General features: G+C 48.1%; 1 protein-coding gene across 3 annotated transcripts; it reads right to left on the bottom strand.

Annotated features, from left to right (window-relative positions):
- Positions 1-4554: 4554 nt before the first annotated feature.
- LOC126529111 (casein kinase I-like) lies at positions 4555-25691 on the bottom strand. Of its 3 annotated transcripts, none has more exons than XM_050176715.3 (4): positions 25260-25691; positions 19995-20803; positions 17054-17356; positions 4555-7274 (listed from the first exon to the last, which is right to left on the bottom strand). In XM_050176715.3, the coding sequence occupies exons 1-4, from the start codon at positions 25333-25335 to the stop codon at positions 7245-7247; spliced, it is 1218 nt and encodes a 405-aa protein (XP_050032672.1). In that variant the 5' UTR covers positions 25336-25691; the 3' UTR covers positions 4555-7244. The 3 variants fall into 3 exon arrangements, with proteins under 3 accessions (XP_050032672.1, XP_054925577.1, XP_054925578.1); XM_055069602.2 differs by lacking the exon at positions 25260-25691 and adding an exon at positions 24179-24313; XM_055069603.2 differs by lacking the exon at positions 25260-25691 and adding an exon at positions 21874-21947.
- Positions 25692-26501: the final 810 nt, after the last annotated feature.

Genomic DNA, 26501 nt, shown 5'->3' with positions numbered 1-26501 from the left:
AAACGGTTCGGACAAATTTTGTAGACGCGTAGGGTACAGCTTAAGTAGAACATTCACACCACAATTTAAGTGAAGCGTTACGTATTAATGGAGCTACAAGCGATTAGAAGTTACCCTCCTCCCTAGTCATGCTTTTCCTCCTCAACTCGTTCGCCGAGCGATCGGGTCTAAGCTCCGCCTTCACTGGTTTCGCGTCACGATGAGACGTCACATCGTCCACTTCCGGTTGTTTTGGAGCCCGCCCGCGTGAAACCTCTCCGCTAGCCGCTTGGCCGTCGACCCCAAGCGAGAGCTATCGAAGCAGCGTGCGTTGCGAGCATTCTGTCGTAGCGCCGAACGTGTCTGGTATTCCGGTAACCACAGGCAAGCTAGTCATTTCGGCAAATGACTGGAGGCATAAACTCAAGCTAATGAAGGAACTTTAGCGTAGACGTACGTGCGGCCTGATCGGTCTGCACGGTCCAGCCACTTGTTGGGGCAGCGCTTAACCAGCCAAACAAAGCGCTAATATTGCTCTAACCAAGTGTAAAACATTTTAAACATTTATAAAAACAAAGTGTTGATGATTACACTCCTGCGAAAAATACACACCAGCAGCAAAGAAGAATACACTTCGTTGCTGCTACTGTGTATGGTTGAGCTCTGTGCCACCAGGTGGCTGCACCGTGCAGACCATTCACATTTGCCCTTCTGCCAGTGCTCATCTCATGGCTCATCCTGTTACGGCACAGTCAAGCGGTGAGACTCTGTCCCTTTGCGTTTGCCCTAATACCGGAGTCGCGGAACGCTATTGCGTTAGTAATCTTCCCGTGTAAAGTGACGGCCACAAACACGCAAATCCTGGCGCCGATCGGATAGCGGCAGACCGATGCGCAGCAGCCAGCTCGCTCGTATGCTGCCTTGCAGAGGGACACGATGTCGCAGCTTGACATATTGCCAGTCGCTACGTTTGCAGTCCACAAAGCAACAAAGTCGAATCATAGTGCTCGCGAAAAGACTGAGACAGACTCTGACCGCGGAGCTCTCGTCAAAATGGAGTACGTTGTAACACAAGCAGACGACACTTGCTGTGTGCCGGAAGTGCTTCATTCTATTGAAAAATCGTTCTTGTGCATTCTCTTTATGTTACTTTCTGTTTATAAAAACAAATGAACTAACATTCCAACTATTACGAAGATCATTTGTTTACCATAAAGTTGGAAAAATTGTTGATCACGCGCCCTGGTCAGCCAATCGGATAGCTCACCCCACTGACGTCATATGGGTGATTTTCGTCATATGGGTAGGGGCGGCTTAAAATTCCGCCGAGCAGCGTGCTCCGATCGGCAGCGATGTGCATTTTTAAAACCTTATAATAAATTACACGCTTTACGCGGAGCACTTAGATGTGTCAATTAATGATCAGAAGGACCTACTCTAACGACTCAGTACGTTAGGGACCCTGAAACGATTTTGTCGATTTTCTACAAACGTACTGAGTCGTTAGAGTAGGTCCTTCTGATCATTAATTGACACATCTAAGTGCTCCGCGTAAAGCGTGTAATTTATTATAAGGTTTTAAAAATGCACATCGCTGCCGATCGGAACACGCTGCTCGGCGGAATTTGAAGCCGCCCCTACCCATATGACGAAAATCACCCATATGACGTCAGTGGGGCGAGCTATCCGATTGGCTGACCAGGGCGCGCGATCAATAATTTTTCCAACTTTATGGTAAACAAATGATCTTCGTAATAGTTGGAATGTTAGTTCATTTGTTTTTATAAACAGAAAGTAACATAAAGAGAATGCACAAGAACGATTTTTCAATAGAATGAAGCACTTCCGGCACACAGCAAGTGTCGTCTGCTTGTGTTACAACGTACTCCATTTTGACGAGAGCTCCGCGGTCAGAGTCGGTCTCAGTCTTTTCGCGAGCACTATGATTCGACTTTGTTGCTTTGTGGACTGCAAACGTAGCGACTGGCAATATGTCAAGCTGCGACATCGTGTCCCTCTGCAAGGCAGCATACGAGCGAGCTGGCTGCTGCGCATCGGACTGCCGCTATCCGATCGGCGCCAGGGTTTGCACGTTTGTGGCCGTCACTTTACACCGGAAGATTACTAACGCAATAGCGTTTCGCGAGTCCGGTATTAGGGCAAATGCAAGCGCAAGGGGACAGGGTCTGGCCGCTTGACTGTGCCGTAACGGGATGAGCCATGGGATGAGCGGAATCGCAAATGCGAATGGTCTGCACGGTGCAGCCACCTGGTGGCACAGAGCTCAACCATACACAGTAGGAGTAACGAAGTGTATTCTTCTTTGGCTGCTGGTGTGTATTTTTCGCAGGAGTGTAATCATCAACACTTTGTTTTTATAAATGTTTAAAATGTTTTACACTTGGTTAGAGCAATATTAGCGCTTTGTTTGGCTGGTTAAGCGCTGCCCCAACAAGTGGCTGGACCGTGCAGACCGATCAGGCCGCACGTACGTCTACGCTAAAGTTCCTTCATTAGCTTGAGTTTATGCCTCCAGTCATTTGCCGAAATGACCAGCTTGCCTGTGGTTACCGGAATACCAGACACGTTCGGCGCCACGACAGAATGCTCGCAACGCACGCTGCTTCGATAGCTCTCGCTTGAGTTCGACGGCCAAGCGGCTAGCGGAGAGGTTTCACGCGGGCGGGGGCGGGCTCCAAAACAACCGGAAGTGGACGATGTGACGTCGCATCGTGACGCGAAACCAGTGAAGGCGGAGCTTAGCCCCGATCGCTCGGCGAACGAGTTGAGGAGGAAAAGCACGACTAGGGAGGAGGGTAACTTCTAATCGCTTGTAGCTCCATTAATACGTAACGCTTCACTTAAATTGTGGTGTGAATGTTCTAGTTAAGCTGTACCCTACGCGTCTACAAAATTTGTCCGAACCGTTTCAGGGGCCCTTTAAGAGGAAGCTTTAGCTCGGGACATGTAAAAGGAGAATTCGTTTTTCTCGGCAACCACTGCACCAAATTTCACTAGGTTTGTTGCACTTAAAAGAAAAACGTAATATCTAATGACCATTGGCATCAAATTTTCGTCGTAGATTGTCAATTTTTTATTTAAGATTGGCTAATATAAATTAACATCGGAAATTTTCAGAAAACGAAACTATGGAGTTTGGAACCAACTCGGAAGGAAAATTATCAAAATTCTGTGAATCGGATCTGATAGTAGATCTAAAGCAGACAAAATTGATGTTACACATGAATTAAAAAAAAATCAGTAGTACGTAAATAGTTTTTGCAGAACCCTTGTAAACAACGTAACAAATTCATATTTGTAGTACTTACAGAAATCTCCAGGGGGGCAGCCGCGTTCTTATTGAGTGCCGTAAGCCAAACCTACGAGGAGTGCGCTGCGTTGTCCCTCATACTACGCGTGGGGGGCGCTTCCGACAGATGGCGACTCTGCAAGCCCTCGCCCCCAATACGAAACTATGCGTGGAAAGGGGCTGGGTGCTTCGTGTCAGAACGCCCTCCTAGACCATCGACACTACAACCCTGCTGTAAACGCACTTTTAAGGGTAACAAACAGTGCCTAGGCAATCCTAAGCACTTGCAGAAACAAAGCAGCCATTTTCTCATTAGAAACCATGCTCCCAAGCTGGGCATTGTTCCAATCAATGCCGCCAAGCCCTCACGTTGTTGCCTGGTAGACTTCCATAGTTTGCAGAAACATTTCGAGGGTTCCTATTTTCGTTAATGTTCGCGGCGACTACATAAAGGTACCAGGCATCCATTTTTAAACTTGCAAGGGTGGAAGGAGACTTGTTGGAAACTTTTCATCTTTGGTTAGCAGTACGACGTCCAACATAGGGAGAGAAGTGACAGGAAAGAGTGCAAACTTGCAACAACTTTACTGCCCACGCAGACCAGGCATCATGGCACAACAGAAGAGACTATTAAAGCATAAACTGTGTGTGGTGATCTTTGCATTAATTCCTGCGGCCATCACTGCAGATCGATTTTCGTAGGTACAGAAATCGTCAGTCACCACAAAAGCAACTAAATGAAAGATAACTGACGCGCATTCAATATACAATCCCAGAAAGCACCGTGAAAGTGCCCCTTCTCTGTCAGATAAACTGCAATATCCAGATGCATGATCTGTCCCTTGTAATGTTTGAAAATTAGTACTCTTGCAAACCTCCTCTCTTCTGATGTGTAATGGCATCGTATATAAGCCTGGTCTGCGTGTAGTACAATAAGATTGTTGCAAGTCGGCGCTCTTCCCAGTCGCGCTTCTCATTTCTTACATTGGTCACTGCCCTGCTAACCAAAGATGCATTTCTAAGCATTGCTGCACCTTTAACTGGTAAAATACGCAATGTATTATGGCTGAGTATAAGGAATGGCTACATGTATCTGTAAAGGAAAGTCAATACACGTTGCGTACTAGGATCAGACCCTCATGAAAAGTTTGTTCTCCACACAATGCAGCACAAAATGCCGACGTTGCCATTTTGCACCTTAACAAGTCGCAAAGCCATATGCAGCCCTTTGGTCTGTTGCATGCAGGAACACAGAGTCAAATGTCTAAGTTTTAATACATTCAATATATTTATTTACTCAGTTTAGACAGAGTCAAACAAAGCATCATTTTCTTTGTTTCTTCGTTCGAGTCCTTTTTTTTTTCATCGGCATACTATGTATATAAAAATGTTAAAACAGAAACCTGACTTCAAATTCCACAAGCTTAACACCGCAAACATGCACACATCCAGACACTCTGAACCAGTCACAATTTTCTTTTTTAACACACACACTCCACCACTCGCGCAAGCATTCTCACACACGCACCACGAGTAATCACTTTTTTTCCTTGTTTCTTCTTAGTGCTTTACAAAGTCATTTCCATTCCTACAAAAAAATAATGAAAAAGCCTAGATTCAGTCCACATCCTGGCGGTCTCCTCCTCCATAAGACATTCTGGCAACCATACCGCCATACCACGAGATGACAAACAGCTTTTCTGCCGTCTCCGTGTTCTGCGCCGCACAGCACGACATCTTTTCTGCTCTTTACCGAGCCTATGCCGCATGTTATGAACAACAGGGGTATTGGGGGTGGGGTGGGGGTGGGGATGAGAGGATTTGTGGGAGGACCGGCCAGTTGGCTGGTGTCGGTTGGAAAGGGAGCATGCACCGACGGTGCTACACTCGAGATGAACAGTTCGGACCCCTAAACACCGAACTACTCGAGTTACGGCAGCAACTGTGACAAACAGGGGTCGACGGGTGCCTGAACATCAAGCACGATGAACAGGACACCTAATAGTGGGGGGGAGGAGGGATGTGCGGCCTACAAGCATCACTCCTGACAAAACTTCCACTCCAGTCCTCCCCTCGCGGTTATCATCAGCAGTTTAACCATACTTTGTAAACAAGCGACACGAAGCTGCACCCTCTAACACTGTGAAGAGGAAAGCAAGAGCATGTCGTCCGGTGTCGCACCTAAGCGCTGGAGGTACATTCAACAGGCAAACAAGAAGAAAAGAAATATACAAGTGTATTACAAGTGTATCGGGCACGGTTACTAGCCAGATGGAGATCTTGGCAGCCTGTGCAATTCCTAAGCTTCCAACAAGTTGCACTTTGTACGAGGGGGGAGGGAAGAGGGGGGGCGCAAGGGGGAGGCGGGGGATCTCCGCTGTCATCACAGAGACAAGAACACAATGCAGCTTTCTATGCACGTACAGAAACTAAAATAAAGAACTGCACACATACATGAGACAAACGAAACGAAGGAGGTGGGCTCTACATCACCCAACAATGCACGGCTTCTTAAACAACACCCTGCCCTCTGCAACCCTTCCACCCTCCCCATTTAGCTGTGAACACTTCCTTCACTTTGGTGCTCATTTTGTGCACAGAGCTCTCGCACCTACGTTATATATGCACATGACATAATTTACAGATGGCTCCCCACCGGTGATGAGAGCTAGGTAGCAGCAAACGTCTCTTCCTATTCCCCTGAGTTGCCGTACGCCCCCACCCAGAACAACGATTCTTTCTTGACGAAGCCTGCACAAAGCCTGCTAAAGCACTGGCCAAGAAGACTTCTTGAGATTTCGTTTCTATGCAATGACGTCGGGATGGCTCTACGTAAGTGACTGATGCCAACCCAGACAAAAAAACAGCAGGCTATCCGTTGAGCCTGCATAGAAAATAAAACTGAACAAAGTGCAGAGGGAGAGGGTGTAGGGATTCGGAGGGAATGGGATGGGACGAGCAAGGTGGAGGCACTAACAACACTGCACGAAAAGCGTGCTCGTTGAAGTAGATATACGGTAGCGTTCATCAACTCCAACGGAGCAGGGTCACTCGGTTTCCCTTACGGGAGTCGCTAAAGCAGGTGGGGAAAAAAAAAAATAGTTCGGAAAGAACACATCTTGGGGAGTGAAGCCGAAGCGCACCTCTCCACATTCAAGATCCGCTCATGCCAAATCGGCACACGGACACACAAGAATTGCAACACAAAGAAAAAAGAACAGCAACTGGCCAGCTATTTTGCGCTTGCTTAGAGGTACGCTGCTTCTTTCCTTTTAATGTTGAACGATTACGTGCCCAACAGCACGGCGAAAGGGCCACAATTTGCAAGGTTTTTTTTTTTCTCCTTTTTCTTTCAGCTGTCCCTGCCAAGGAGCGAAAGTAGGGAGGGGGAACACACACACACACACATGCGCAGAGGGGAAACACGATCTGCCACGTAGAAACGTAGAGAGGGAAGGCTGCGGAGAGCTCGCCCAACACAAAACTCCCCCTAAACGTTGCAGTCCCGTCGTCTGCAGAGTCGCCGCCGCAACTCCACACGAAAGCAGACAGTGCTGTAGCCGGCACACCACGATGTGGGACATGCAGCAGCTTGACCCAGAAAGGAGGGAAGAGCACGCAGTCCTGTCACCGAAGCCGCCACAACTTCTTGTTCCCTTGCAGAGTGATGCGTGATGGATCGGACAGAGAGATGGCAAGCCAGACCATCTCGTGTGACCCCCTCCTCTCTTCTTTCCGAGTCTTCTTGACTGGACAACAAAGCCTCCTCAAGCTCCTACTTGAGGTGTCAAATGGTTAACGGTCCCGCTCGGGGGAGCAGCTCGGCAACAGCAGCAACCCCCTCTGGGCCCCCCACCTTCAACCCTACTGCAGAGGGCAGAAGTAGGAGCGAGAGAGAAAAAAAAACAAACAATAGTGGCAGGGACCCATCAGTGCTTGCGATGCCGCCGTTGCTCTACCTGTCCGACGCTTTTGCTACACCGCTCTGCAAAGAGAAGCAAAGAGGACATCACATTTCAGAGACAAATCCTCTGGAAATAACACGTCGCAGCATGTCAAGTGTGCAGACCCTTTTGATGCTCACAAAGATTCCTAGACACTTCTGACCTCCCACGTTGAAATTGCCCGCTAAATTATGCGGGCTAGGTCTTAAAATTTTGTAGCGATGCCTTCCACTCAATTTTACACAACACTTATCTACCAATCACAGCCTGCTGATCCAACTAATAACGCGGGCGCAGCATCCCTCTAACCACTGACAAAGGAAAAAAAAAAAAAAAAAAGGCAATGAGAGAATAGCACCGAAACAAGCATCACTACATTATCGTGATCCGGCTCTGCATTGCAGTTCATATGGACACCTATAGTCTACAGTTAACACACTACATTTTTTTTTTCCTAGCTGAGCTTTCAAATGAACACATCTGTTTCATCTCCGAGGAGAACTGTCTGAACAAGTTCCACATGAAGCCAAAGGTGGCTTGGGGTGAAGCTCGCTTCCAGGGTTCTGCCTGGTGTTACCCGGCTACTGGCGAAAAAGTTAACGTAAAATATATATATACATATATTTAACTGAATATCTTCATCTTCAAGTTCACATTTCAATGAAAAATAAACGCTTCTTCCTGGATATTATTGTGTCTTGTCTGTAAAGAGTTAAAAAGTGACACTAAAGGTAAATACCAAGTCGACGCGGACTGTTTAAGTACCATTCCAGAAACATCGCAACACCGGTTTCGTGCCAAGACTTTGTTTACGAGAAAATTGCATCTGAAGGGTCCAAATACTTTTGTCGCAATTAAAATCCCCCACCACCCAACCGGATAGTGGTGACGTCGCATACATTATCACCACCCTTTGCTGCCGTCGGTGAGTAAAACAGTGTCCGATAGACAGCTACGAATGAGTGGCCACGGAGAAATTGAGCCAAGACAGCAGTGGATTCGCCACTGCAGCCACATCTGGTCTAGTGGCGTGGACCTTTCGGGCATTCCACAACATCACATGGAAGTGGAATTCTCTGCTATTTGCAGTTCATGCGAGTTTTACGGACGCACAAAACCAGCAAAACACCCACCAACCAACCAAACCAGTTTCATTATAAAAAAAAAAAAAAAAATGTGATAATGAAACTACTGGAAAGCGAGATTTCGGGTGGCACAGAATCAACCAAAAACGAAACCTTTTGACTACCCGTGTCGTTGTCAAGGCTAATGTCAATGAGGTTTTTTTTGTTTTAAGTAGGAAATAGAAGTGGACAAGTAGCATTATCTTTCGTCTTATAATGCAATACAATGATGTATTTATAATGAGTGGTTGAGTCGTAGTGACACATTTAAATTAGGCATGCCTCCGTCATTGAGCTAGTACTTGAATGTCTAATCGTGTCCTGCATTGAATTTCTTGATTACTAAGGCTTTGTTTGTGATAATATGGATGCCTTAGAGATACTCAAGCATTAACCTATCGCTTTAGCTTGACTTCACGAGCTTGAGTGGTATTTTCGGCCAATAACTTTTGGAGATCCCAATACTTTCTTTAATTTCTTATTTAAATTGGGTGCACATTAGATTTGAGGGCATGTTAGGACTTGGTAAACACGGTAATTCTATCCAGACCGAAGGGCCTGGCTGGTTCCCATGCGTTTCTATGGGCCCAAACTTTCGTTATTTCGACCCTAAAATCGGTTTTCACCTGTTATTTGAGCTAGAACAGTTAGCGCCTGACCCCAAAGCAGCCCTTTACTAGCAGCGTCTGTCTCGACAGAGCTAAGGGGGCATGAACGCATTAACACACGCCGTCTGCATGGCAGAAACTCCAATTTTCAGCCTGCCCTGGAAGACCTTCAAACAGTAACGGTAGCTTGTAATGGCCGATTATGCCATTTACCCGATTCTAATGCGAGCCTTTCTTTATTGCGACAGCAATTAGAAAATTTTCACCATTACTGTCGGCGCAAGACTCTGCATATATTTAGGTACATGTACGCTATATGGCATGGTAAATTTGCAGGGTATATTGCCACACTAGTCCATCGCTAAAGTTGCTCGTACAAAGTCTCACATTCTTGACAAAGTCATTTCTCAGAATTCTGGGAATGGCAGCCCACAAACAAATGTCATGAAAGATAACACCGACAGCACATGCCTTTTATATTAAATCTGCTCGGACTATTAAATATTAAAAGTGCAAAACAATACCAGAGATCAAACCTATAACTGATGCACCTGTAATTGTACTACTGCAGCTCTTTTCAGGCTACGCTCTCTCTGGAATCGGCCCACGTAGGAGGGTTGAAGCATACACGATATGGAAAAGTGGTGGTGACTCACTAAGAAAGACTGCCTTTAATAAATAAACAAATGAAATTGTCTCGCGACAGGATTTGAAGAGAGGACTCCTAGCACAACAGCTCGATCCTCTAACCATTAGGCCCACGGGTGCATGCCTCAGTAAATGGAAAAAAACAACCTCAAGAATTTCCCACGTGCAAGCCAACATACTCAAGGGCTTGGCCTGTTTTCTGTATACACTGAGGTTTCTCGCTGTCGTCGATAACTACACGTTAAAATAAAGAGTCCTGTAGTTTCAACGCGATAGCGTTAAGGGCTTCGTGTTGCAGAAAATCTGGCGTCGGGGTCCCGTGTCCAGTTTTGACCGCCGTTTTAGCAAAAATCTTTCCAAACCATGCAAACCCAACCACGCATGCACAACCACACAGACCCTCCATCTAGCGCAATGAAATTACTGAACTAACTGGGTTTCTAAAAGTAAAATGCGTCAGAAAAATGGTAAAGTATGACTTGCACACAACCTACAGACATGACAGCGTTGGATTGTAATTTGAATCTACGAGAAAACATAATTCTGTTACGCAGACACTCCAACAAAACACCCTTTTCCAGTGCTTCTACTATTCATAGAGTGGCCATGGCTCCCGAAATTTGCATGCGGAAATCTAAAAGGCCATAAAGTGGCGCACCTGGTTCCTTGCAACACCTCCAAATGGCCGCTCACCTCCACCGCAACGCGGCCTTCACAAGAGGCCGCGTTTCTACCAGAAAGCTCGCCTTCGTGCATATCGTTCGCAGCCAGCATTTCCCAATAAACATTACGGTTACATAAGCTGCAGTTGCTGGGAAGTTAGCGAAGCAGTCAGGGATCTTTGAATGCTATCGCGTTGCACTCTTAAAGACGAAGCTTAAGTGTCCGCCAAATTTTTCATGTTTTCTAAGAACATAACATTAACTGCACAATTTCCTTTTGCATCAGAATTTGAAGCAGGGTAACGTAAGATGCCTGTTCCCGCAGTGTGTGGTTAGACAACTTTTCTTGCTGGAACGGATTGTAAAACCATCTACTCTGCAGACCCTATTGGCTAGTGTAATTGTTTTCCCACACGTAGCCAAAGTGTGGCTAGAACAGTACCAGTTGGCGCACGGCTTCTGCAGCGAAGCACCGCGTCCCTCACATCGCGCAAACATGCCCCCGCGTGTTGTCAGAACACCGGCAGAGAAGCTCCAGTGGAACTCTATAATCGCAATGAAGCAAGGCTGGCCAGCATACATGCAAAGACCACCCCGTTAGTTCAGACGCAGAAACAATGCGCTGCTGCATATACAGTGCATGCTGACTCTCAACATCGGAGGTGCCCCAACGTGCGGCTGTGGGAACAGGAGGCCGAGGCTAAGAGAAAATGTCCACAAAGCCCTGCAGTTCAAAAGCACAAAGGGGATGCACACATTGTGCCCACCCCAAGTATGCAGTAGTACGAGAACGTCGAGGTTAGCACTATGCAACAAAGCCGACGGGGCCTTGCAGTTTTAACTGACGCTGCTCGGGGGCCATTGTAAGGTCGTGAACGGTCTCCTTGGTTAAACTTATGTGTGCATTCTTTTTGTTTGGTTGAAGTGCATGCTTGCTCGACTTCTCTGGGGTCCACTCTGTCTTTGTGTATATATGTTGCATTGCAATGTTGTGCTGTTGGCTCGCACCCGGGCTGCTTCCAGAGAGCGCCTGCTTTGGGAAGGCGGTGGCCGGACACCGTTTGGTGAAAAAGGGAGCGGCAGGGGTTCTCGCGCACTGGTTTTGGCGAGCGCCATAAATAGCGCAGCGAGCTGCTGTAGTGGCAACTGGAGAAGGAGTCTTTGGGAAATGTTTAGGTCGGGCAGAGGCAGGGGCGGCTCGGGTGGTTTGAGCGGCGGCCACCGCTGGTGCAAGTTATGCAGCCCAGAGACATGGTCCCGCGGCTGGGGGGTGAGAATGTGTCTGGCTGAGCATCCAGTGTGGTCTGTGACGTGAAAGACAACGGACCGATCTCGCCGTGTGCCCGATCGGAGCGATGGACTGCTCCGAGGCCTTTGTTCAGCCGCATTCGTTAGTATGAACTCGTTTACCTTGTTTAGTATATACGGAGAGGTTCCAGTGTGGTCTGAGACGTGAGAGACAACAGAATGATCTCGTCAGGTGCCCGATTGGAGCGACGGACTGCTCAGAGGCCTTTGCTCAGCTGCATTCGTTAATGTGAACCTTCTTTCCTTGCTTAATATATACTCAGTGTAACCCCGCTAATGCCTGCCTGTAAATAAACTCAGTTCAAATTATTGCCATCCAGCATCTTTAGTCCCGGGATACCGAATCAGAGAACAGTGCAGCGGCATAGGAAGAGCCGAGAACGAACTAAAGCACCAAGAAAGAGGAACCCAGCGGAGGAAGAGAGGAGAAAACTTTACTGCCATTGAGATTTCTCTGTTGATGGGCCTACACATGCCACAGCATGCGTGTTTTACCTAGCTCGTTTATTGGAATTCATGCTGCCACTACAGCTACGAGTCTTATACTTCAAGCAATATGCTAATACGTTGCTTGCTATTGCATTCATTGCTTTGCACTTAAAGCGAAAATGAGCTTTTTCTCTCCAAGAAAATTGAGCCAGACACGGCATTCATGGCATTAGTGTGCTTTGCCACACAACACGCCGTATTGCGGCGAAGCTGACCTCAGTAAACCAGCTACCACTGCGCAACACATTCGACCCTTGCCCATTTCTCTTGCTAAAAATAGGATGGGCATTATTTACTTTGTTTGGGAGCTTTAATGGTACCTCCATGTTAGTTTTCTACTTTGCACACATTAGAAAGCAGGCTTGCGTTTGAGCCCGGAGTGTGCTCGAATCTTTTTGCACCTTGTTTAATTCGACCCACCAGATAATTACAGTCGCCGACCATTTATTCAGACCTCACGGGGACTGCGGAAATGTCCGAATAAACAGGTGTCCGAAAAAGCAGATTAAGAAAAAAAAAAAAAAATCTAAACCTTATTTTCACTCACTTATTCGGGCTCGGCAGTAGGCTTGAAGAAATTGTGAATGCGCCGTTGCAAACTGTTCCGTTTACGCGCAATCAAATAAGCCTGAATCTCAGAGAGGGTCGTATGGTCACTATAGGCGGCTCAAAGCACAATCACTGCTTGTACACGCTCCGCATGCGACGGCAGCATAGCACATGGTACGTCATCTTTCGACTCGGAGTCATCATCCGGCGGTGCAACAGAAACCTGACGAATGATCTCGCCGTCGTCGAGTTCTGCACGTCAGTACGGCAGTGTCAGCACCTGTGAAACTGTCAAATGAGAGGGTGTCCGGAATCGCAATGCTCGGCAGAACATTTTCGGTGTCAGTAGGGAGCACATTGGAAGGCGACAAATCCTAGACCTCCCGGCAGCTGCTTGCCGGCATTCCCCAGCACAGTCTGCACGGGCACTGTCGGCGCAATTAGACACTTGAAGCGATGTTTCTGTATGCCGCATTGGATCACCACAACCTCGACACAGCACACAAAGCAAACATCACCGCGTTGTCACGCAGACACCAGTCGCACAAACGAAAAACGTCGCCTACTCGCAGAGTCGTGCACGAAAAAACAAAACAGCTGCTGAATTGTCTTGACATGGTTTACTAAGCTGAGACCGGAACTGCTGTAGCAATGGCTGTAGCCACAAACCAGGCAGAAACGATGATGATGAGCGGAGATTTGCAGTAGCACCACTTCGTGGGGCAGCAAGGAGGCTCCGTTCAAAACAAAAATGACGTTCAGCAAGTCGTACCATGCACCGGTCAGAGTTGGTCATGGTGCTCTCGATCGAGCTGGCTCAAGGAGTGTCCGAAAAATCAGACGAGAGGTTGCAAGGTGTCCGAACTTTCGGCAGTTGTTATACGTTATGGTCTATGGCGAAAATGGCGGTGCCGCGAAGCAGACCAAATAATAGAGCATGTCTGAATTTTGGAGTCCGAAAAATCAGTCTGTGACTGTAGGTCCATTTTGTCAGTCCCACCAGGGTTGAATTAACGGAAGTAGACTATATTCCCTGCAAGTAATCATGTAGCACAACTTTGTGCATTTGAATAGCGATTTTCCACAGGGGCACATTTGTTTACATTTGCAACGACGAAATACTGCAAAGCATACAGGTTCAGCACCTATGAGCAGCACTGCATCACACTGAGATGAGCTCATATGAGCGGTCGAGCTTCTCAAATGGCTGTAACTGCTGACTGCGCAAGGGGGTTCCTGCTTATTGTGAGGTGCCACTTCCCATTTGTTGCGTGCACAGTGACGAAGTGAAGGCTTCGTTTCAGATCACTATGGCCACAACTGAACTGTAAAAAAGTTTCCTCCATCCCAATTGCTTAGCCTTAATTCAGGCCAGCTGGTTGTGGGTGCATGAACTCGCTGGCTGTGCTAAGCCTAATCTCCACAGAACAAGACTGATACTGGTTCAAAGCCAATGTGGACGTTATGAGTACCCCAGCACAAAACACAAGGACAGGTGAGTAAACAGGACAGGTGCCCATCCTGTTTACTTTCTTGTTTTAGTTGAGTATGGTGCTGCACTCGCAATGAATCCTAACTAGCCCAGTTGTCCGTTCTACTGCCTGCGATGCAGACTGCTGCAAAAGCTAACATGGTAAGTGTGTTTCATCTTACTTTGCACGCAAATGAATATATACAGTCAATGTTCATTACAAAGGCAGAGTTGGCACCATTGCTAACAGCGGCGAATTGTTTCAATGAAAAACATGGTACAGAACTGCAAGAAGCTTGGTAGTGAACATTTAAGTAGCTAGGTGCGAGACCGCCGATTCGAGGTAATCAATATGGCGGCGGCAGTGGCTTCCATGATGTTATTTCGGTACTGCGGTCACGGCAAAAAGTCCAAAAAATCGGACGGCAGTTTTTTTGTTCCGAAAAGACTCTGGCGGTGCACCAAAGGCGTCCCAATTACTGGGCGTGCCTGAAAAATCGGTCGTTGCCTGTATACAGGTGCAGTTGCTCTGGCAATCGCATAGTGAATGCAATGTTTCTGCTCAGTGGCAAATCTTGCGACAGCTGGCAGACCAACGGCTGGCAGACTGGGCCTCGCAACAAACAAATGTCAAACTCAAAACAAACTACGAGGTAAGGATTTCCATACCGACTCATGAACACTGTGTTGACTCGAGTAATGGACCTATCCACCACTTTCGTCCTCGAGAATTGACTTTCCTCCTGTAAAAAATGTGCACCTAACCTTCAGAAAGGTGCCACATTCACTTTGTCTCGGTGCGATTGGCAGGCGCCGTCTACTACAGTCGAACCCATTTACATCAAATTATTCTGTACATCGAACACTTTCTGAACACGGTATAGCTACAATGAGTATATACAGCAAAAATTACGCTTGCATCGAACAAAAATAGCAGAGACTTCCAATGTAACGAACGTCAAGCAGCGCAAAAGTTCCCACAGGAGTTCCCTCGCGCCACCGAGTTTCCCCAGCGGTGCGGCTCCAAGCAACTGCTCTCCCTACCGTGATCGCGCTGTGTCGGGCGAGCCATTGACACCCCCCTGCAAAAAAATGGTCCTGGCCTGCTCGCAGCACTTGCTCAGATCGCCAATCAGAGGCTCTTATGCACTCGTCATGCAAGATGGTGCACGCGCGGGCTGTCTTGCTGCTTTTCTGACTTGTGTTTGCGCCTTGTGGGCCTTCTCCCACAGTGTCGCTGTGATGAAGCGGCAGAATTTGCCTTTCGCCGTGAAGCTTGAAATCATAAGTAGGGTTGAATGCGGTGACAAGTCTGATGCCCCCGCAGCATGCAAAATTCTGAGGAGCACCCTCAGCCTGATCTTGAAGAATAAGGGGGAGATTAGGGGTGAAGCGGAGAAACTCACAACCTGGTGATGACTGTAAATTCTGATGAGTGCGACGAAGCTGTTGCCGATGTTGCCGAAGTCTGGAGCGAGGTGTCAGAATTTATGAATCAATGGTCGACGAGTTTGAGTGTGCCATGATGGTGTCACCACCATGAAAACGAAGACTACATTCCCGGCATCATACCGGGCATAAGTGAAAGTGGGAACAATGAGGAAAGCAACGACAGTCCTTTGGCCACAAGGACAGATGACGATTATTGTTGTGGGACAAGCCCCAAAGGGTGCAAGCTTTTTTTAAGACTGTAGATTCAGTTACAGTTTCAACATGGTGGAAGCAGCTATGCATCTCCGGCGATCTGGATTTTAGACGCCACTGCAAATTGTAGCAACTAATAAACCTTGGCAGGTGGTGAAGCAGTACTGTATTTTGGAACGTATAGCTGCACCGAGAATCATCACTTATGAAACGCAGGTCACATAAATCTTCTTTGAGATACCCAACGCAGACAAACAACAAATGAAATATAAAAAGGTAATCATATTTGGCCAAATCCGAGATTTTAAAAACCAAGGTTGGCAGCGAAGATGACATGTTCTAGGCAACATTCGGCAATACTGATGCCTTTATGTGGCATGTGCGGGTTTATTGACCGGTTGCCTTCACCCAAAAAGATCGCGTTCTCGCGACGCCTGCGGCAGAAGGGATGTTCCACATCCGCCGCCAAGGTCTGCGAGTGGTGTCGCTGGCTAACACTCCCAGGGTTCTACTAGGAAACAAATACCCAAAAAAATGGACGGGGAAACGGAGCCGCAGTAGCTCAATTGGTACAGCATTGCACACGAAATGCGAAGGTTGTGGGTTCGTTCCCCACCTGCGGCAAGTTGCTTTTTCACTCACTTTCATTTCCATCAATTTATCGTTTCTTTATTTCATTTATTAAGCACAAGTAATTTCCCTTACGTTGCCCTTGGTGACAGTGTTTGTTGGCTTCTTATATGACTAATGAAAATTGGGCCCCTCGGTTAACCCCCTTTCTTCTCGTTTATGTTCTAGGCTGCTAATTCTAAGGCTTTTCAAAGCAATGATGACTGATTTCTGGTCCAGTGCGAGTCAGATGCAATAAATTTTCTTTTTCTAAGTGATGGCAAATCGACCTTACTTTCAATCCACAAAAATACACACAGTGAACAATTTACTCTCAATCCATAAAAATCCGCACAGTGAGCAATTTTTTTGGATGTGAATATTGTGGTTTGCATTACAATTGAAGGCTTGTTCCTCATTCTCCCTATCTCTGATTTTTGGCCATAAAACACATTACAACTGAAGGGCACATTCGAATCAAGTAAATACGGTAATGCACTATGCAGCGACATTAATAATGCACTATTTCCCCGCTAATGGCAATGAGCTATAGGTAGAAGATTCCAAAAAGCATTGCAGCCTTCAACACACTTGCATACGAAGATAGATCTCCAGCTCTTTGTACGTCAAGCATCAATTTGGCTCAAAGGAGGCATCTGGTACACAGTGTATAAGGAGGCCAGCAGTGCCTAACTGCGAGACACTCACCTTTGTGAGCGCTCCGGAAGCGGCGTTGTGATGGTCGGCGCCCTTCCTCCAGGGGGGGTAGGGGGGAGATGCGGGCATGGCGTGCTGCTCGCCGTTCATGCCGCTCAGGAAGGTCCCTCGGTACGGGGGCCGCTGCGAGCCCGACGCCGTCGTTGGGGGAAGGCCCCGCGAGGCCGCCGTCGACGCGTGGTGCGCCTGCTGGGTGCCCCCCTGGGCTCGGTGACCCACCTCTGGCCCCCCCTCGGCCCCGACCACTCCCGTGGCCCCTGCCTCGGCACCGCCAGCCTGGCTCCGATTGCCGCCCTGCACAGATCGACCCCACACGGTCGGTCGAGGGTGGCACGGATCAAGGCGCATGCCGCACAGGTGATCACCTCATTTCGTAGAATCTTAATTAAAGATGGCTAATTGCAAACATTGAAAGGATCACTGTAGAATTACAGGCTCACCATTGTACTTACCAGCTCATTTTTTTACAAGTGCAAGATGAATACATTTCGCCTCAGCAAATACCCTTACCCCCGTCTCGTGCCGGTCAACTCCATCCTATAGCGATTGTTTCCTAATGGCTCCACAGCACCCAAATCTCTCGACACCATAGTTTTCATTTCACTTTTCTATCCAGAATACAGCCCTCAGTGGCCTGCTGCAACTACACTTCCTCTTAACCACTACACTCCGTTTCATACTCCGCTGACAACACCGTGGAAGCTACACAAGCAGCGCGATCGTAGAAATCTCACTCTGCACACTTTACAGTGAAGTTGCTCTTGATCGGTGACACTATCTAGGGAATAACTTTCATTTATGCAGAAATGCTTTGGCCTGCTTGCTCAACAGCTTCAGGTCCGTGACGCCTTGCATGGAACAACTACTACGCTATTTTGTGACATAATAGTAAGAGACTTAACATTGCATCAAATACATGATGCCCGTACACACACACACACGTCTAACGCTTTTCCCCTTTTCAGTGCTATTTCCACAGCCCCTAGCTTTTTTTTCTTTTACTCGAATTGGGCTACCCTTCTAAGAGGGCTTCCGAACAGTGAAATTTCCTAATCAAATACCAGCATTGGACAGCTTCGAACTATCAAATATTTCCTCATTTCTATATACTGCATGGAGACTCTTTAGAATAAAGAGGAAAAGTCTTATTGACAATATCTGATACATGTAATACCGTCCCAATTGACTTAACCCTGCCAACTGAGAAGTTTGTAAATAAGCAATTGAATGGTGATCTTGTCTGGCACACCATGCAAACAACACTAACGCAATGCAGGATAATCACATCACCACATGTCAAGGTAATTAATAAAGGGAAAATCGGACATCCACCAGTTCGTAGCAATTGCTATAAAGGAAACCCACACGGGTTTCTTGAAAGAAAAGCCTCACAGATAAGAAAAATTCGTCCTGGCCCGGGACTCGAACAAGGGACCACCGCCTTTCCGGGTCAAAGGATTAAAGTGCAATACCGCAACCCCACACATACCTTCTAAAGGGATGCAAACTTAGTAGGAAATCGAAAAACAAATCGGAGAGGCACCTTTACTGAACTAATTCGAATTACTGAGAAAAAGTTAGTTAATCCACGCACTCCCTCAGAAAGTGGCACCCATTCACAGCAGAATCACTCTGAACAGTCATTGCTCGCACCCGGCTTTCTCCCTGGAGACACCAGTAAGCGTTATCCTTCATGTCGAGAATGTTTCACATTCAATATTTCAAATATTCAGGCAGCACTACCTGAAATGCTTAATTCATGCCAAGAAATGACATATTTCCAGAAGCCACTACCAAAAGACTCAACAATTCAACTTAAACCTCCCACGACGAATGGGGTCTCGCACATAGATACCCCGAAAAGCTGAGCTGGTGGCCTTAGAGACTGTGCTTCGTGAAGCCACTACCGAGTGGTTTTGTTTGAGGTGCAGGTTTCATGGCAAGATGCCACACTTCTGTCAATAGCACCTCGTACACAGGAATTGGGGTTCGCAAATTGCTGTGCTAATTCACCTGAGCATACTTAAGGTACGTGGAGAGCTCGCCTAACGAATAGTGTTACAGCCAATTTGTAGAACTGTGCCAATGGAATTTCATGAGCGCATCGGTGTGCTACAGGCCAGCATCTTAGGCCCAACTTGCCAAGCTGTGAAGGCTGTATAGAAGAAATGAGGTGTGCAGATCACTCCTCCACATGACCACATTTTTAAGCTATGTGAAAGTCCTCCCAATTAAGGTGTTACAGCCAATAAGTAGGTGGCAGGAAGTTGCACAGATGGCACTGCCATGCACACATCAGTTTACTACTACAGGTCAACACTACAGTAACCCACCTTGTCGAGCTGTGAAGGCCATACACAGAGCGAGGTGAACAATTAAACTGCCCACCATGACTGGACTTAAACTACCATTCTTGCAGCTACAGGCGAGTAAATTGAGACTTGTGACAGCCAACACTGAAAGCTTGATGTGTAGAGCTGTTAGCATTCATGGGGTGAGAAGGCCCTGCCCTAGGTCATTATGCGATATATGAACACAAGTTATAGCATCACGACACACACGCACACCAAAACTACAGTTAGGAAGGAGCACAGCAACCATGCTGACTGTTTCGAGTACGACACACATCACATGAATAAAACGAATTGCCGAAATAATCAAGAACTGTGACAACACACACTTAAAAGATATCCTGACACTTCTGTACAGGCATCAGCAATAGCAGACATAGCGAGACACAATGCAAGTATTTCATGTCAGTGTCTGTGCAGTTTTACAACAACACGAATGGGAGAGAAGTGCGCAATGATATCTGAGCCAAAAGTGGCAGAGAGGGCCATTTGCTGCAACGAAAACGGAAAACCCATCGAAAAACACAGCAGCTGGCAAGAAAAAGAAAGAGAGGAGGCCGAGAGCCCAGATGCGTACTCACAAACTTGAGCATGTTCCAGTCAAACACGTAGTCGTAGGTGAAGCCCTGCCTATGGAAGAGGTTGCGTAGGAGCTGCCGCAGGTACGAGTAGTCGGGCTTCTCGTCAAAGCGCAACGACCGGCAGTAGTTCAGGTAGGTGGCAAACTCCGAGGGGAAGCTGCGACAGAGTTCCTCAATGGGCGTCGACATCTTCTTCTCGCTGATGCGTTCATACTTCTGCCGCTTGGTGGCCGCCCGCAGTCCCTGCCAGGGCAGGCTGCCCCGGTTGAAGTACATCAGCACGTAGCCGAGGCTCTCCAGGTCGTCCCGGCGACTCTGCTCAATGCCCAGGTGCGTGTTGATCGAGGCATAGCGTGCTGTGCCCGTCAGGTTCTTGTTCTCCCGGTAGGGGATGTGGTTGTGCGTCCGCGAGTCCCGGTACTTCTTGGCCAGCCCAAAGTCAATGATGTACACCAGGTTGCCCTTCTTGCCCAGGCCCATGAGGAAGTTGTCTGGCTTGATGTCGCGATGGATGAAGTTCTTCGAGTGAATGTACTCGACACGCGACACAAGCTGGTCTGCCAGCAGCAGCACCGTCTTGAGCGAGAACTTGCGGTTGCAGAAGTTGAACAGGTCCTCGAGCGAGGGGCCGAGCAGCTCCATCACCATGACGTTATAGTCGCCCTCAGAGCCGCACCACTTAATGAGGGGGATGCCGACACCTCCCTGCATCATCTTGTAGAACTTGGACTCGATGTGCAGTTGTGGGTGCTTCGTCTTGATGCACTCGAGCTTGATGGCCACCTCTTCCCCCGTGGTTATGTTTGTCCCTGTGCAAAAAGAAAGAGGAAAGAAAAAGGGGAGGTCAACCAAGCGTCACGTTTTCACTAAGCAGCAAGTCTCTACTCAGCTCAAGATGGGGCCGCATGCTTAGCCAATCGGTTTTTGATGATGCAACGCGCAGCACACACCCAACAGCTCAAACTGCAAGGGTGAGAGAATAAAACTCGAGCACAGACAGCTCCTGCCAGATTTGACCACTGTCAAGCATGCTTGGAGTATAGAGATAGAAAAGATGATCAGAAGACCTGATCATTGAAGGATGTCCTTGATTACAGTAAGCAACAGCACGAACAACAGGCAACAGTTGAACAGGCTTCATCGGTTTGCACTGTCTAGTGGTAAGGTTTTAATTGCCTTGTGTAGACTGTTGGCTGCTGTCGTTTTGTCCTTATACACTTGCATGATGTCCTGCACTGTGACCTGTTAGTCAGCAAGTAACGTATTGTGGGCAGGTACAAGAACAGTGATGCTACTCAGCTAATGACAGCCACACAAGTACCTATTTACAAACCCTTGACAGCAGATGCACGAGTGTTCCTCATATTGTATTGCTAGCAGTTTGACACACACAGCTCCTGCACAAACCTGGCTACAATCTAATCATAATCTGGCAGTGCAACCTTTCTTCTCTTCTCCTGCTATCACTTTAACCACTTGGGAAGTGCAGATAATGAAGTTGTATGCGCTGCCAAATCTGACCAGGTATCCTCGAGCACTTTCCGGGATGCAGCCAACTGCAGACCGGATGCCAAACATGCGTATGCATGACTCAGTCAAGCCGATAAAAGGACCAAAACAAGCGCTGCACAGAATAACTGAGTACTAGGTTGCTCACTACATAAACATACAAGAAAAAATGACAGAATCTGGCTTGTTTTAAACAGCAATAAGACAATTGTGATTACAGTCTTGATTCCACACAGTAACAGCTCTTATCAGGACTAAGTGCAGCAGGTTAAGAAGTGCACAACAAGCAGACCCAAAAACACACTGACAAGCTAGACTGCAGTGACCAGCACACTGAGCAACACTAATTTGTATTTTATAAAGATTTTACCATGTTTGGGGACACAATTGAAGACCAGTCGGGTCTGTGCTTTCCCTGCTGACAGTGTCAGATCTTTTTGCGCTGAACAAGAGATTGTTCCAAAAGATTCAACATATCTGTTAGCATAAACTATAGCTTGCAATTAACCAGGGCCAAAAACCTAATAGTCACTGCCACCCACTAATGAGTCTGCAGAACTCGCTGAACCAGGGACAACTTTGCGATGTTCTAAATGAAGAGAGTAAATTCTAGGCCAAAGCCTAACAAGGACACGAAACACCCACTGTCTTCCACTACGAAGTATCGCTCAATCACCAATTTTTCTGCAATCAAGTGTAATCACATTAGTGCTAGTTGAACCTAATTTAGTGTACCTCTGGGGTATGGTGTTTCAAAGCAATACTTGAGGTTATGATGCTGTGGCAAGAGTGCCATGAATTGAACTGCACCACACAACAGTGCATGATTCAGCTTTTCTTTCTGTGCTGTCAGTTCAATGAAGAGCAAAGGTAGTGCTAACCCAATCTGGTGCCAGCTGCTTCTCCTGCTTTCTGACAATGCATTGAAAAAAAAAAAAAAAAGAAAGAACACTCTAGGCTATAGGACTGGCACTTGCTTCAGCATAAACGTCACATGGCCTGTTACAAATGTTCACTGTCCAGTACGAAACAGCTGTGACCTAGTGTGTGCCCGCTGAAAGTGAACAGCTGTGCATGACTAAGGCAGATTGCATGAGAGATGATGGCACACATAGGGAAATTAGTGATGCCGGCAACATGATGAAATGTACTGCTACGATTCCCAAATTTCTGCCGGCAGATGATACCTGCGAGACAGTAATTACTTCAAATTCACAGTACAAGTGCGCAACCCATCCTGTGTACATCGGACGACTGCTGCTCGTCAGGCCGCGTCGTACAGATCCAGCCACTGACTGGCAGGACTGTCAATAAGCAATGCGCACCTTATTGCCAGCAAGTTCTCATTCGGTCCTCTTAAGTTGCGAATTAACAACATACATAGCCACAGCCTATTTTGTAGTTTGGTCAAGGTCTTATTTGTTGGACCAAGTTGTTCACTTCCAGCAAGAGACTAGCAAGCCTTTGCTCAATTTATTTACAAAAACTACCTGTCAAGGCAACTTCTCCACTGCTATCCTCAGATGCAACTACAACCCATTTCATACTTAGGGCAAGCACTTCTTATCAGGCCAAGATCTACAGGTCCAACCAGGGACGGTGCTCTCACCAGTTATTTGAAGTGTTGTTTTTGCCCGGAAGAATATAGAGCTTTCTGCTAATCTTTGTTGACCACGATCAAAGCGGTGCAACTTTTACCATCTCTTAGCAACAGGGAAAGCTCTCTGAAAATAAGCAAACAAGCAGGCACACAAACAGCTGCATGCTGCTCCAAGTTCAAACACGTAATGAAGCCGAGCTGCAAGGCATTGCACCTGTGGACAGAACCAAGCCTGCCCACTTGCGCCATGGGCAAGACACCAGCCCTCCATCTACGCCAAGCAACCCTGTTCGGGAATTCACGGGGGTGAGTCACTGCAGACGGCGGCGCAGCAGACGACGTGAACGAAAAGAAAGCCGATCCATCGCGCGGCGCCAGTTCAACTGTCAAAAAAAAAAAAAAAAAAGAACAAAGAGCGAGAACTTGAGCTTGGTGCACCAGCCGATAAGGTGGAAGAGGGAGGGGGAGGGGCGTTAACAATCTCAGATAAGAACAAAACCTCGCTGTTGCGACGTACGCAAATTAACCCGTCAACAACAAAACAGCTCGGGGTAGAGACCTGTACCTCGTGCCTTTCTTTTTATCAGTGGTGCAATTCGTTGCTCCGCTAACTACTGCTCGCTGGCCTAGGCCTTTACCTCGAGGAATGGAAGATGAGGGTGTTTACGGGTTCCGCCGTGAAAATGCACTCGGCTTTTTATTGAAAGACAGTGGCGGAGGCCCGGCCTTGGTTCGCGCGCCCGGCCACCACCCAGCCTGTACTGCGCACTTGGGAGGGAAGACGCGTTGCTACGCATCCCGAGACTCATTTGCACGGATCGCGCCGTTGGTAAAAACAAAAATGAAAAGAAAAGAAGCGAGGACGACGTTCGTTCTTTCCGAAGCAACTTGGGGCAGGCACCAACGACCCCCCCCCCCCCCCCTCAACCACAGCGCCGGTCGAAGGCGGCTCTCCCGTCTCTATTCTACTGCGGGCTGCTGTCTTCAACGGACCGCCCACAAAAGACGAAGCACACAGCGGTGCCCGACTAGCGCCGCTCGGAAACAGACAAAAGTATAAAGAACGAACGCTGACCACGAAACGCCTCGCCGGCCAAAAGGGCACGAAGCTGAGGCAACGCGAGCCCGTGCAACACACACGCACGCCTACGGCGCCGCGATTGTTCGGGTCGACCATCTTCGATCAGAGGCACGAACGCACAGACACCGGACCAGCGAAGCCTGCGCCGCGCACAGCTGGGCGAAGCGAGGGCGGACGACGTCTGGCGAGGCACCGAGCTCGCTCGCGCCGACGACAAGCCGCACCGCGTCGCCCCGGATCCAAATTCGGCGATTGCCGTCACACAGCTGACCGCGGCAGCACCGCGTGAAAAACTCGACGGGAGGTCGTAGCCGCGGCGCCGTTCGGGCACACGATAAAAAAGCGTCTATTTTTCTCGCGAGTCCTATCGATTACCGGGGACCCCCGTTCCTTTTCTTTTGTTATTGCCAACCACCCCCCCCACCCTGCCGCTGCACCTTTCGTTTTTGCGAGCGACGACGGAGCGCTCCCACTCGCTTCGGCAGCGCACGGACTTGGGAGAATTAAAACGCGCATCGCGACGACCCCTTCTCACTGACAACTGAGCAGCGGAAGACGCATCGCAGATCCCTTCACGACGGACGGTCCACACCCTGAGACTTATTTGGGTGCCCCGTCGTCGACCAACTAAACAAACACTACAAAGGCTGGCTTTCTCGCGACACAATGACGGGGCTGCGACGCAAATTATTTCAAATCATACTCGGCTGCGCGGCCGGCAGGTCTCGACAGCGGCAACGATATGTGGGGTACTACGTGACCGAGCATTCGGGTAGTTCCCCTCGCGAACGTTTTTGTCCCGAGACGCCCAGTCAGGGTACAAAGAACTCTCGGGTCTGATGGGGCCGACGCTCGCAAGCGCGGTTCGGACTAAGCTTTCGACAAACGAGCAAGGATCGGTTAAACGCTGGGGGGGCCCGAATTGTACGGTGGCTCGACAGATGAAGCTGCTGGCAATCTCAAACAAAAATCCCGAGCCCGGAAGGACAACACGGCGCCGTCCAAAATGGGTCTGGGTCATCATCAGCTGAACACTGCGACTACTGCCGTGCAAGGGAAACGGAACGTCACTTACCCAAATAAATATCCCCGAAGGATCCGCTGCCAATTTTCCGTCCGAGCCGGTACTTGTTGCCGACTCGAAGCTCCATTTCGAGAGGCAGGAATCGGCAGGAGCCCGCTCGGAGAGAACGAACTGGTGACGGTGGGGGGATACCCTGTCAATTTTTTTCAACGAAAATACGCCGCCATCTTGGAAGGATACTGGGCGACTCTGACAATATCGTACTCTTCGCGGCGGTTCACCTCGTCGACGGGCACCTTCGCCGGCTCGGGACCTGCGGCACGGTGCTAGGCCACTATCGAAGCACCGTTCTTGTTAGTTTTCATGCTGCTGGAGTCAATTCGTAACGAGGATTCTTTGGATTTTTCGGAAACATCGCACCACTCTTTTCCCAACAAATCTTGTAGCGACCTCTCTGCGCATGCGCCAGAAACTCCGCACAGCGAGCTCCCGGATGAACGTTGCCAGACCAGTTGCGCGTTCCGAGGCGGCCGCCGTGGCGAGAACAAAAAAATTGCGCAAGTTGGCACCGTAATTGCGCGTTTAAATCGAGGCGTATACGCGCTACGCACGCAATGCACGAGTGAGCGAGAAGCAACACGAAAACGAGTCCGTGCCGTTCGCGCTTTTGCTGTTTCTCGACTCTAGATGCGGACCGGGCAGTGAGTCAGCGGAACGGGCGACGAAACTGAAGCAACGCGATAAAATTAAAAAAAGAAAAAGAGAAAAGACAAAGGTATTACGAAGGCGTAGCAGTGAAGCTTTAAGAAGTGATTGAGATAACGCAATTGTACATTTGAACCTGCCTTATACTGCAGTGCCTTGTGGGCGAGCGAAACTGACTTCGAAGAGCGAGGAGCAGTTAACCTAACCAGTTCAACCTAACTTCACTTGAACCCTCGATAGAGTGATTTTGACTAATTAACACGGTAACAAAATTATGACATGCGTACTAACTACAAGATTTTGAACTTGTTTCAACACTTTTTGAAGGTAACGGTATCAATAGAACTTTTATGTACCAGCCGCGGTGGCTTAGCGGTTAGGGTGTTGCGCTACTAAGCACGAGGTCGTGGGATCAAATCCTGGTCGCGGCGGCCACATTTCGATGGGAGGCGAAATGCAAAAACGCCCGTTTCCAGTGCCTTGGGGGGACGTTAAAGATTCCCCTGGCGGTCAAAATTAATCCTAATTGTGGTTCTGGCACGTAAAACCGTAGAATTCAATGCTTGAGTAGATGCATTTTATTTCAAT

The sequence above is a fragment of the Dermacentor andersoni genome, chromosome 8 (genome assembly GCF_023375885.2).
Source record: "Dermacentor andersoni chromosome 8, qqDerAnde1_hic_scaffold, whole genome shotgun sequence".
Classification (NCBI taxonomy): Eukaryota; Metazoa; Arthropoda; class Arachnida; order Ixodida; family Ixodidae; genus Dermacentor; species Dermacentor andersoni.
The sequence above is the reverse complement of the archived record's forward strand: the minus strand, read 5'-3'. Positions and strand labels throughout refer to the sequence as shown.